The 12672-nt window shown below is 44.3% G+C and overlaps 1 protein-coding gene across 3 annotated transcripts in view; it reads right to left on the bottom strand.

Annotated features, from left to right (window-relative positions):
- The window catches only part of LOC135909448 (uncharacterized), a 63544-nt gene that overhangs the window by 45861 nt on the left and 5011 nt on the right, over positions 1–12672 (bottom strand). For 2 of the 3 annotated variants that reach the window (XM_065441412.2, XM_070536028.1), the window contains exons 2-4: positions 12178–12415; positions 3646–3681; positions 357–624 (exon numbers count right to left, since the gene is read on the bottom strand). In XM_065441412.2, coding sequence (XP_065297484.2) covers positions 357–624; positions 3646–3677 — 300 coding nt within the window. In that variant the 5' untranslated portion in view covers positions 3678–3681; positions 12178–12415. Of the gene's footprint in view, positions 1–356; positions 625–3645; positions 3685–12177; positions 12416–12672 lie in introns of all 3 variants that reach the window. The other variant, XM_070536027.1, reaches the window with a different exon arrangement.

Below are 12672 nucleotides of genomic sequence, written 5' to 3'. Positions count from 1 at the left end.
CCAAAGCCACATCTTCATTACATGTGTGGTACTTTATCAGGCTACAACAGTGCCATCTTTCCATACACTTTCTCGGGTAGTTGTATGTGTGTACTACATTAGCCTTGATAGTGTCAAATAGAATCACTCATGGCCAAGGCAATAGATGTGGGACACCCTCTTAACTGCAGTCATCATGCAACATGCAAGCTTAGGAGCGGGCAAGTGGCCAATGAACCCTCATATGTTGCCTCGTGGCATCAAGATTGACAAATCGAGGCATAGCACAACAGCTACAGTACTGCAAGGTGTTATCACGAAACAAGCAGAAGTGTTACACATTGGAAATTGCTATTTAGACAAAACTTTGTAATTACCTCAACAGCTTCTATGCAGTGGTGGTTCCGCAGCAGGCAATAGAGGAAGATAACACCTTCCTCTGCAGGCACATCCTCAAAATCTTTCACACTGCTGCCAATGCCCATTGCCTGGCACAGAAAGAGCCTGCCGGGCGTGACCTCCTTCACTTCGGCATTCAATTTGTTCAACAGTGCATTCACGCAGGGGAGGTACTTTATGATGCGGCATGACCTCCCGCTCGTAACTGTGCAATGTCTTGCCAACTCAGGTGCCAACCTGCGAAAACTTCAGAGCAGGGCCATTAGGTGTACTCTAGTTGCCAGAATGGACATAGAAATCAGAAGCGCTGTCACTGAACACTTTAAACATGTGCATTGCTGCCCACTAAACATGCAAATGCAGAGCATGTGCAAATTACTTGCAGATGGTGGTGATGAAACCCTTCAGTCACCACAATGGCTATGGCATTGACCCTGCCGAGTACAACATCATGGGTTCAATGCCAGTGGCAGCATTTCAGTGGGGGTCAAATGCAAAAAAAGCTTGTGTACCAAGCTTTGGGTGCGTGTTAAAGAACCCCAGCTTGTAAACATTTATCTGGAGCCCTCTGCCTATCTGGCAGAGGGCTCCAGTCCTTCTTAACCCAGTAAACCAATGTACGGTTTTGGGACAGTTAATCTTAATTATGCCACCTTTCTACACACCTGTGCAGTGCATTGACATAGTTTCAGCCGACATTTGCAGCTACCAGCGATGCGTGAGTCACACATTAGAATGTTCCTTTTGACAATGGGTCATACAGTACGTCCATCTGCAGAGAACACCCCTCACTGTGGTGCGAGAAATTGCCCATGGCTACAAGCCTGATGCCATCATGTCAAACATTAAATTAGCCCCACACCTGAGATGTGCACTGCTTTACTGTATTCTATACTTAATACTGTTTAAGTGCAGTATACAAAAACGACAGAGGGACAGGAACGGGACAGGCGCTAACTTCCAACTAACGTTTAATACAAGATGTCGTGAATATATACAGAAAAATAGACAAAAAGAAACAGAAAAGACAAGAATGAACATAAGGAATTGTTTGATCGTACTGTTTAACATGTGTGTTACTAAGCAATTGTCACCAACGGCCCTCAAGAAATTTATTTCTTCGGCAGATAACAGAAAAGAAGGTGAGCTGACGCACTCATATACATCACTACTCATTACTGCAGCTTTCACAATCTTGCACGTGCATTAATCTTTGCCTCTAAACAAGACTTCAGTGTTGTCAAGACACGGCTTGCACTTACAGTCTCAGCAGTGTAATGCCAACTGTCCCTGTCCTCCCTTTTTCACATTCCTGTCGTGCTCCCTTAACCGCTCGTTTAGGCATTGTTCCACCTGCCCTACATATCTTTTGTCACGGGACAGTAGTATCTGATAGACAACACCTTTGGCACATGTGACGAATTATTGTACTTTACTTTGCACCCCTTCTTTTGGCTTTTCACTGGCGATGTCATACTGCACAACTTGGTTAATCTGTCCATGGCTGACATGATGACTTTCACGCCTGCATTTCCCCCCAATCTTCTTGAGACAATGTGACATCGTGTCACACCTGGCAAAAAAGTGTAGCGCGATTCCTACAGCATGGTCTTAACCTGCTTGAAGCTTATGACCCCTTTGCCACAAAACACTCAGAGCAAGTGGCTAATGTCCTGAATGACCACGCCACAGAATGCTTGTACACCTTTTCCGTGGACGTTAAGCATTTGTACTACTCTCTGCCTCAAGACTAGCTTTTGAAATGTGTCAGCAAGAAAATCTTTGAGCACGGGCCAATGGCTTTTCAAGACAAATGTAAGGTGACCCCACGCCGTTTTCTTGATTTACTGTCCTTGTACATGATGTCCACCTATGTGCAATGGTCAGGTGTTCCGGAAGAAAACAGGAGTGTGCATAGATTCATGCATAGCGCCAGTGCTGAACCATCTCTATTGGGCCTCTTATGAACGAAAGCTAAATAAACTGTCCTGTTCCAAGGTCATAAGAAATTTTAGGTTTGTGGATGATTTCCTTGTGTTGATTAGAAGTGTCAAAAAGCAGTTCAACAATGACATGGTGAACATTGTCCGCACATTTGAAAGATGCCTCCGGCCTCTGCAAATCACACACGAAGTGCCTGAAAATGACATGCTCAGGTTTCTTGACCTAAAGCTAGTTTTTTCCCCAAGTCATGCCTGTTGGACACATGAGCCGCAGAACAAAAAATCCTTGTCGCCATTTCTGTCGGCTCAAACAAAGCTGGTTAAAACGGGACCGCTCAGATGTGTCTGCATCATGCGCTTAAGAAGTCATGCGTGCATCATGTAAATGAAAGCTTCGAAATACAAATACAGCACCTAGATTCAGCAGGTTATCCTAAACACTTGACAGTTGCGGTGGCTGAGGCTCTTCTGCGCAAGACGAAGCAAGTACGCGTGACTGATCAGGTGCATGGAAATAAAAAGTCTGGTGAAAAGAAGGTGGCCATCATTCCATATCTGCACACGAAGTCACATCGTCTCAAGATTGGGGGATATGCAGGCGTGAAAGCCATCATGTCAGCCCCGGACAAATGAACGAAGTTGTGCAGTATGACATCGCTGGTGAAAAGCCAAAAGAAGGGCTGCAAAGTAAAGCACAAGGAAGAATTCATCACATGTGCCGAAAAAGTTGTCTATCGGATACCACTGTCATGTGGCAAAACATATGTAGGGCAGACGGAACAATGCCTAAACGAGCGGTTAAAGGAGCACGACGACAAGAACGTGGAAAAAGGAGGACAGGGATACCTGGCGTTTTAAACTGCTGAGACTGTAAGCGCGAGCCATATCTTGACAACACTACAGTCTTGTTCAAAGACAAGGATTGGTGCACGCGCAAGATCGGGGAAGCTGCATTAATGAGTAGCAACGTTTATGAGTGCGTCAGCTCACTGTCTCTTTTGTTATCTGCCAAAGAAATAAATTTTCATGAGGGCAGTCGGTGACAATTGCTTAGTAATGCACACATGTCTGACAGTATGATCAAACGATTAGTTATGTTCTTTCTTGTCTTTTGTTTCTTCTTGTCTGTTTTTCTGTATGTATCTACGACATCTTGCATCAAACTTGAGCTGGAAGTTGGTACCTGTCCTGTTCGTGTCCCTTTGTGGTTTTTGTAAACTCTGCATTTAAACAGTATCAAGTACTGATTACCAACTAGCCTGAACCGATGCTTTGCTCCATATTCCATAGACCTTGCTAAAACATGAATTCCACGAGCAATTACCTCGAAAGATGAGCCTGCTTCTTCTCAGTCATTGTTCTGCTGAAACAAAAAATAAGGGATGTCAAAACACAAACAGAAATTATTCAACTGCAAGCACATCATGGGGGCTAATCTGCCAATATGTAAGCTTGGCACACAGAGAGGATACAACACTTTCCAAACAAAAAATTGCAAGACACCACTGCATAACTCAAAACAAGCTGTGTTGCTATGCTATGTGCCATTGCTCTTGTAGGATTTCTTGTAACTACAAGCATTACGACAAATTGAGATGGCTGATGGCTTTTTGCAGACTATCATCTTGGACGCATAGTGTTGGAGATTACGTAATGCCAGTTTTGGAGACAGCACAGCTGAAAGAGTGAAGTGAGAAGCAGCACAGAGTGTTGCGTTTGAGACATGCACATGCCTGAAGGTTCTCCTCATCATGCAAGTGTTGATAGGGAGTGCTCACGGTCATCCAACGTGTTGTGACGTCATCAGTCATGTGAAAACTCATTTGCGTGGCATATTTACATGCTCGCAAACTGCTGCTGGCTGTGCATGCACCGAGAGATAGCGTGTGCTTATATGCTGCCAGCGTGTGCCTCGGTAATAAAGTATCTTCTAGCCCGTGCCTGGTGTCAAGCTACAAGTGGTGATGACGATGGGATTCGTACCAGGTTTCTAGGATGCCCACCATAACCAGGCCAAACTGCAGCATTGTGACCACTGTTGGGAAGCTACTGGAGTTCCAACCAGATGATGGCAAATTTGAGGTGTACCTGGAGTGGTTCAAGACGTTCACTGTGACCGATGACACAGCAGAAGGCAAACAACTCCCAGTGTTCTTAACGGCTATAGGTGAGAAGGCATACGTCATGCTGCGGAGCTTGCTGCTTCCATAGCACAAGCGTTGTCATTCACAGAAGTTGTAGACATTCTCAAGAAGCATTACGCTACCAAGCACTCCCAGCTCACGAAACGGTATCGCTTTCACAAGCGAAAGCAAGAGTCGCATGAGACTGTTGCAGATTTCATAGTCGAATTGAAGAAACTCACTGCAACATGCAAATTCGGAACCTTTTTGACCGAAGCTGTGGAGGACTGGCTCATTGCTGGGCTACGTACCAAAGGAGTATGGTGCAAGCTGTTGGCAATGCCAGACGACGAAGTGACATGGCAACACACATGCAGCATAGCCATAGCCATGGAAGTGGCGACGAAAGACACAAAAGAATTGTTGCAACCAAATGCCAAAGGTGTGCCTTCGGAAACTGAAGACATCCACTGGCAACAGAAAGTCACGCAACAGAGCAAAGCACTGAGACAAGCGTCGGCCCCGTCCATCTTTGCACAAGCACAGTGGTCAGCAAAAGAAGCAATGAAAAGAATGTGTCATTGATGCAGATGACAGCGTTCACCCATGAGTTGCCGATTTCTGAACAGTACCAGTTATAAATGTATGGAAAAAGGGCCATTTTGCCAAAGTGTGCAAAACTAAGCTTGTCCACAACAAAGAGTCTGACAACAAACTACTCACTTTGTGTCATAAAAACCACCAGCAAGGAATGCCCACCATTTTAATCGAGGTTCTGATAAATTATAAAATGATGCCTATGGAACTTATTACGGGTGCAGCAGTGTCAATAATGTCAGAAATAAAGTGTGCTAAACACTTTCCAAATGCCTCTTGCAGACAAGCAAATGTCAAATAAGCCACATACAATGGCATGTCAGTCCCTACTGTAGGCATCATGGATGTGGAGGTGCAGAAGGTTGGTGCTTCGAACTGCCCCTGGTCATAGCGAAAGAAGCGCAGGGCACAAGAATGCCCATCTTGTTTGGCCATGACTGGCTTTCTAAAATCAAAGTAAACTGGCCTCAAGTCTTGTCGGTAAAGGCTTTGGATAAGGAGACATCACTTGCTGAGAAATTTTCCAAAGTGTTTGACGCAGAAACTACGTACGTGGCACTGGTCAGATGAATGTGATGAGGCATTCGGCAGATGCGAAAAAAAAAACGATTGATAAGAGTGTGCTGCAACTGTATGATATGAAAAAAGAAATTTGGATCATGCCTGAGGCATTTGATTATTGGCTAGGTGTAGTGCTATCGCACACGGTGCACAGTGAGGAAAGCCAGTTGCTTCTGCTTAATGGTTGCTGTCTGTGTCTAAACATAACTACAGGCAAATTGCAAAAGAAGCGCTTAGTATTGTGTTTGCTGCAAAATTTCAGAAGTACCTCTGTGGACAAGCCTTTCATATATTAACCTATCACCAGCCTTTGACAATTTCGTTTGATCCTTAATGGCAGAGCAGTTCAGTGGCCAGTGCGACAGTGCATTGATGGTTGACAGTTTTGGCCGACTGCAGCCACAGAATCAAACAAGCCAGGTTCAGCTATCCAGCGTGCAGATGCATTGTCTCGCTTACCACTACCCAACACGGGTAACAACTGTAAGGAAATCCTTTACCATTCAGCCATAAATGACTTGCCATTGACAAAAAAGGATGTCAGCTGGGAAACGGGGTGCACCAAGTTTCTGAGGGTTGTGCATGACACGATGTGGTATGGATGGCCCAAAGCAGTGTCTGAGGAGCCAAAGCCATTCTAGATATGACAGGTGAACCTCAGTGTAAACGACTGGTGCGGTACATGAGAAAACAGAGATGTAGTACGAGATTCATTGAAAAATGGTCTTCTGGAACTGCTGCATGAACAGCACTTCGGAATAACCCTAATGAGAAAGAGTTAGCGTGATCAATAGTCAAGTGGCCTGGAATGGACAAGGCCCTCGAAAACATTGTGCACAAATGTGAAAGATGCCAGACTGTTCTCCCTGCAGCACAACCCATACCTTGGTTGTCGTGGCAAGTATGTCAAAAACCATGGGAAGGAGCACATTTAGATTTTGCCAAAGGAAAAGAGAAGACATTTCTTGTCACGGTCAACTTGCATTCCAAATGGTTGGACATTAAGATTATGAATGTAATAACTGCCTCGAAGATGGTTGAAGTCATGCATTCTTGATTCGTGGCACATGGCCTTCCTCTGGAGGCAGGGATGGACAATGGGTTGCAGTTTCGAGCTGCCGAGTTTAAAGACTTTCTTCAAGTTAATGGTATCCTTAAGTTAATGGTATAAGGCGCACACTGATACCACTGTACCAGTTGCAGTCTAACGATGCAGCGGAGTGCACAGTTCAGACAACTAAGAAAGTACTGCCCAAGCAGGTGCTAGATGACGCAGAAAATGGCACCAATAGAATGCGTCAACACAGAATAGATAACTTCATATTCTGTTATCGGACAATGCCTCCCACCTTCACAGGAAAAGCAACTGCTGAATTATTTTTACAAAGGAAGCTGCAGACCCCCTTGTTGCTGCTTCACCCAGATGTAATAAACACTAAGACTGGAAAACTAAGATGTCTGCTCATAAGCGCAGAGGTCCGCCGCAAGTGTTTTTTGCTTGCGATCGTGTACTGGTGCATTCTATGCAGGGAGAAGTTGTGAACTGGTTTCCAGGGGAAATGATGCGTGTAAAGTAATCTTCAGCATATCTAGTGTATGTGCGAAATACGGTGTGGTTCATGTATGCAGATCACCTGCGACCATCGAACATCAAGCCAATGGTACGACGTGACCCACTGGCTGAAGTGGAACTGCCATGTACATCTGATGTCACCAATACTACACAGATGATAGACCAAAGCCTGGAATCATTGTCACTAGCAACACTCCACTGTGTCCTGACAATCAAGAGCAGCTGGTACCCTTATGAGGAGCACAAGAAAACGGTGCCCACCTGACCACCCATTTTCTGATCATTTCTAAAATTGTGCATGAAGGACGGGTTGTGACGTAATCAGCCACGCGATAAGTCAACCGCATGGCATAGTTGTGTGCTTGCAAACTACTACTGCTGGCTACACATGTGCTGAAAGATAGCATGTGCTTATACCCAAGCAAAATTTTCCAATTGCCAATCATAGGGCGATGGTGCTTGGCAGATTGCTGGGAACCAATCACGACGGCACACGGTGTCCTGTCCCCCACTTCAGGTGTCACGGGAAAGAGCGATAAGGAGGTAAGGGAGCCGGACCGGGGTTGCTTTTGGCAGGAAGAAGCATTCAGCGGCTGCTTGATCTGCGCAGCTTCACACGGTCTTTATGATGCTGCACTTCTTGTTTGCGAGAAATTAACATTTCCAGCCTGTGGATTTTCAGCTCCCACGGACCTCCACATTTACACATAAGTTGCACGTCTTATTTACGCTATGAGAGCTTATATTTTGTCGAGTTGATTTGGAGGGAGTGTGCGCAAGTACAGTTGAGGCTGCATTTTTTTGTTTCAAGAGCTCGTCTACACTTTTCACTCTGTTGAAATCAATGTGTTAAGAGCGCGGCCTCAATTCAATGTGTTGTGGTCTCTGTAACTTCACTTAATGTGCAAGAGTTCACATGCCAAAGCTTGCCATGCAAGTGGACAGTGGGTGTACCACGAATACACGTAGCACCGCAATGTGTGCTATACTGAGGCTAAATAATGTGAGACTGCATGTGCATGCCCTATGCGTATTTAGTGTTGGTCATTAGAAATCATGAATTTGTCAGAACCTGTTCCCAAGCAGAATGCTTAAAGCGTTGAGAGACCATGAAGCATCTGATCGAATATTCAGCAACCAAAAAGTAGTTATACATGTACCACTTCTGAAACTTGCGTATAGTACATGTCCTTATTTTAGATGCCAGAGCAGGACAATTGCAGAAGCAGTCAAATGACCTGGCTGCAAAGTTCTCTGGCAAATGGGTGCATGCAATTCAAGGAAAGACATGTTCAAATGCCCATGCGTGACTGTCACTGATAAGTTCACATATTATGTTTGACCCAACCACTAACCCACAAAGCATTTCACAACAAGGTTTTCCAACTTCTGTTGTGTTTGTACCTAAATAGTTCAATAACATTTGACAAGATTTTAACAGTAGTGATGAATTGTCTACAAAGCACTCGCCTTCTATAGTATGCTTAAGAGAAACGCATGCATGAATAAGGAGCAAATTATACAGGGTGTCTTTTCTTTTGTCAAACTATTTTTTGTTATTCCTGTTGAAGATACCAGCACTCCGCTTATTCATCTGGGCTACATTTAACAGGCAGACATTACTTTTTAAACGTGTAATAGGCAAAAGTTGCTAATTGATAAAATTGTGCCAATTATTTTTTTTCATTAACAACGTTAGTGCACGTGTTGCAATGGTGAGAATGAGCCCGTAAACATGCAGGGCCTGTTCAGTTGGGACCATTTGTTTGACCAGTACCAGTTTCAAGATATACATCAAAGTGTGCGACGAAAATGCTTTGGTGTCATAGCTATTTTCTTGCTGCACTGCAAATATATGCATGCAGTTCTCGACGGCATAGGTGGAACGTTTTCATTTTCCCGGAGGAGGCTGGGACCCAACCAACTTTCCAAACACCCCGCGCGTGTGTGTGTGTGTATGTGTTAACCTCAATAACAGTAGATCTTGAAGAAACTTCATCTGACCTTGAAGAATTGTTCGTCAAAGTAACAGCTTTATATGAGTCCTTACAAGGCCTCATAGTGGGAGACAGTTCAATTTCCTAGCCCGAGTCCTCTCGCACCATGAAGAATCTGGCGTCTCTCGGTGGTGTAATGTTAATTCGTGTAATTGTCTTGTACTTCGCTATCACTAGTACTGCATCGCCTTTCTGGTGAAACTGTAGTGCTTTTAACCACGAATTCAAGTACAAGCAGTGCTGCGCATGACTGCTATTGATTCTGATTCTGAGTGAATCTGGCTTCACCTCATTTCGGTTGCTGAGTGAATTATATATATTTATGACTTCTGCAGACAATTGGGGATGTTTCCATCCATAATATAAGTTGTAAATATTTAGAAGAGGTTTCTTTTTATCACTCGTTAGCATTGCTTACTGGAAAAAGGAGCAGTACTATTAAAACACATACCATTCACGTGCATCTCACATACCGTTGATCAAATTCTGCCGAAGGGGCCACTGAACTCTGCATGTTTTTTACAGGATCAAAAAAAAGCACACAAAGGAATTTGGAGCGAGGTGAACATACAGCAACATATTCATGCCCCGGCATAGGCTATCCATACCATTAGAAATAATTGCTATTTGGCTACCTCCGTCTCTTTAAATAATATATTATGTGAGTGTATGGCGATTACAGCAGAAATCTTTTTTCTTAATGTTGAAGTGAGAAAATACAGTTAAGGTAGCCACTGCTGGTGCTTCTAATGTGCTTGTCCTCCTATTGTCAGGATTTGCAGAAATAAAGCGAAAGTATGAATTAAAAGCCGTGCACCTCCACACAAACAGTGATGCAGTAAGCTTTTACCCAAAATAAAATTTTTAGTGAAAAGGTAGGGACAACTCAAAAGAAACCTGAAATGATGTGGGCGACAGAATTATGGTAATCGACAGTTTAAATTGGGCATCCGCAACCACCCATGTACGCTGCGCGCAACGTCATGCGTATGTAGTGAAGTGCACGTGCAACAAAACGCCGACAGTTGACCGGACACAAAAGTTAAGGAGCGGACTGTTGACTTGCACGCACAGGAGCTGGTAGTATGCTACTCAGTGCCGCCATATGCCAGCTTCTGAAACTGTGTAGTCAATATCAGCTGCCATGAAGTCAAACTACAAGCCGAAGTCATACTTTCGGCAAGAGCCATATCATGAAATACGCTCCTGTAGACACGCGATAATGTCCCGCAAAGCCCACAACGGACGTTACGCAGCTTTTGAAAAGCTGTGGGCCCACGCAAGAGACCGTGCATGCTCCTCCGCGGGTTTCCCGAGTATGCAGAGCTGTTCCGGACACCCAACTGTCTCATGACACTTTAAGGAGAGGTGGGGGCTCTGCCCCCAACCCCCAACCCCCCATAGTCGGCATCGATGCTCAAGGGAAGTATTTAGGACACCAACTCATCTTGCTAACTGTCTTCGTATATCTCGAAATTGGTTCTAGTTACAAAATTGGTTCTAGTTACAAAATTGGTTCCAATTGCAATGGTCCTGCATGTTGACAGTTTCAACTTTGCCATTACAACATTTGCCATAAAGCAATCAGTTAAAAACATAATTAGGCTCCAATTATCAACCTTCAGTGTTGCGACATTGTAAACCTGACAACGTTGTGTCAACCTCCGACTTACTAGTGGTGCTCTGATCACAATACTATGTTGATATGCTGTAATCAAACCTGTTTTGATCATTTCTCTTGTCACTGAAACAAATTTGACTGAAAAACTTGGTGAGCAGTATGTGAGCACCCCTTCCCCTTTTCTTATTGACAAGGAAAAGGTGTTTCTGCGTAAAGTGCAAATAGTTTTCTTTTTTGCTGTGTTGAATATAAATGTGTGCCCTCTGAAAAATACAGACTAGTTGTAAGTCAGCACTGTCTTCTATGTTTGTTCCTCATTTCGTGCACTGTTATTGCATTATTAGGGAAAACCAAGTAGACGAATTTCGGCTCTAGTGCTGCAAATCATCATCAGCCTGGTTACGCCCACTGCAGGGCAAAGGCCTCTCCCATACTTCTCCAACTACCCCGGTCATGTACTAATTGTGGCCATGTTGTCCCTGCAAACTTCTTAATCTCATCTGCCCACCTAACTTTCTACCGCACCCTGCTACGCTTCCCTTCTCTTGGAATCCAGTCCGTTACCCTTAATGACCGTCGGTGATCTTCCCTCCTCATTAGATGTTCTGACCATGCCCATTTCTGTCGCAAATATTAAACATTAAATACTGCCTCCTGTGAGTCACAGGGCCACATAGAGAGGGCAAGCAATGCCTTGACAAGCAATGCATCTTGACAGCATCTGGATGCATCTTGTCTTGACAAAAGTGCATCCACTTTTCTTCATTGTAAGTGGTTGACTATGCTTCACCATTTACTAGCAGGACATGTTAAACAATGGGAGCAGGTACCTTATTTCACCAATCCTGCCTTATGCTTGCCATTTTCTCACTTGAGAAAAAAGCCCTGTCCTCAATAATAGCTTAATATGTCTTGAAGCAGTAACCAATTCATTTAGCTTGACTCAAATCCCTCTAGTGCCTTTTATATGTTTTTATCACTGTAATAAAAGTCCTGTTTGCAAGAGTGTTGTGGGCCAGTTCCTTTGCTGGAAATTTGGAATACAGCCAATTTGTTTGCCCTTCCTCCAGGAGCAACAGGTTAAGTAAGTGCACTCCCTCCTAACCAGAATTCACTGATATTTTGTGGACATGCAAGGGAAGGAAGCCTGAAGCCTATAGCTCACATCAACCTCCCACAGCCCATTGGCCAACTCAGTTAGTTGGGTTAGCTGCAGATGTGGCAAGTAAAACCATTATACAGAAGAGCTGAAGGGCCAGTCACACAAGCTGCTGGGAAGCATGCTTGTAAAACAAAGCAGCACATCAAAAACACAGCACTTCAAATTCAGATAGGAGATTATGAAAATCCTGGCTCCACTAGCAGCTGGTGGCCCAACTCTCACCTGGCTTCCGGCACCTCCAACTGGAAACTCGGACACTGCTCTCGACGTTCACTCCTCCACACTGGCTGTGCTGGTAATAATTAGACTAGAAACAGGCCACCCCAAGGCCATATCGTGCTACCTTGATCTAACCAGAGCTTGCATCCATCGTGCCATCTTCACAGTTTCTTCATAACAATGCCACCTTCCTCCTCCAAGCACACATGCTGTTCTCATCATCTTCAGCTGCTTGCCACACCTGCATTAATAAATTCCCCTTTCAGTGGGCTCCAAATTTTACATGAAGATCTTAAAAATGAGGGACCTAAGGCCAATCAAACCAGTGTGTTCAGAGAAACGCTGTGAAAAGCACTCTGAGGCAAGATGTTTTGACAAAACTGTATATAAAGCTCATTGCAGTACCAAACAGCAGATGGCATTGTTTGGTTTGGTTTTCTCACAGCACAGCTGTTTTTCCTTCAAGAGATAAAAGCCAAAACGAAAGAGTAGTGGACT

Source organism: Dermacentor albipictus, chromosome 3, assembly GCF_038994185.2.
Source record: "Dermacentor albipictus isolate Rhodes 1998 colony chromosome 3, USDA_Dalb.pri_finalv2, whole genome shotgun sequence".
In the NCBI taxonomy this organism is placed as follows: Eukaryota; Metazoa; Arthropoda; class Arachnida; order Ixodida; family Ixodidae; genus Dermacentor; species Dermacentor albipictus.
The sequence above is the reverse complement of the archived record's forward strand: the minus strand, read 5'-3'. Positions and strand labels throughout refer to the sequence as shown.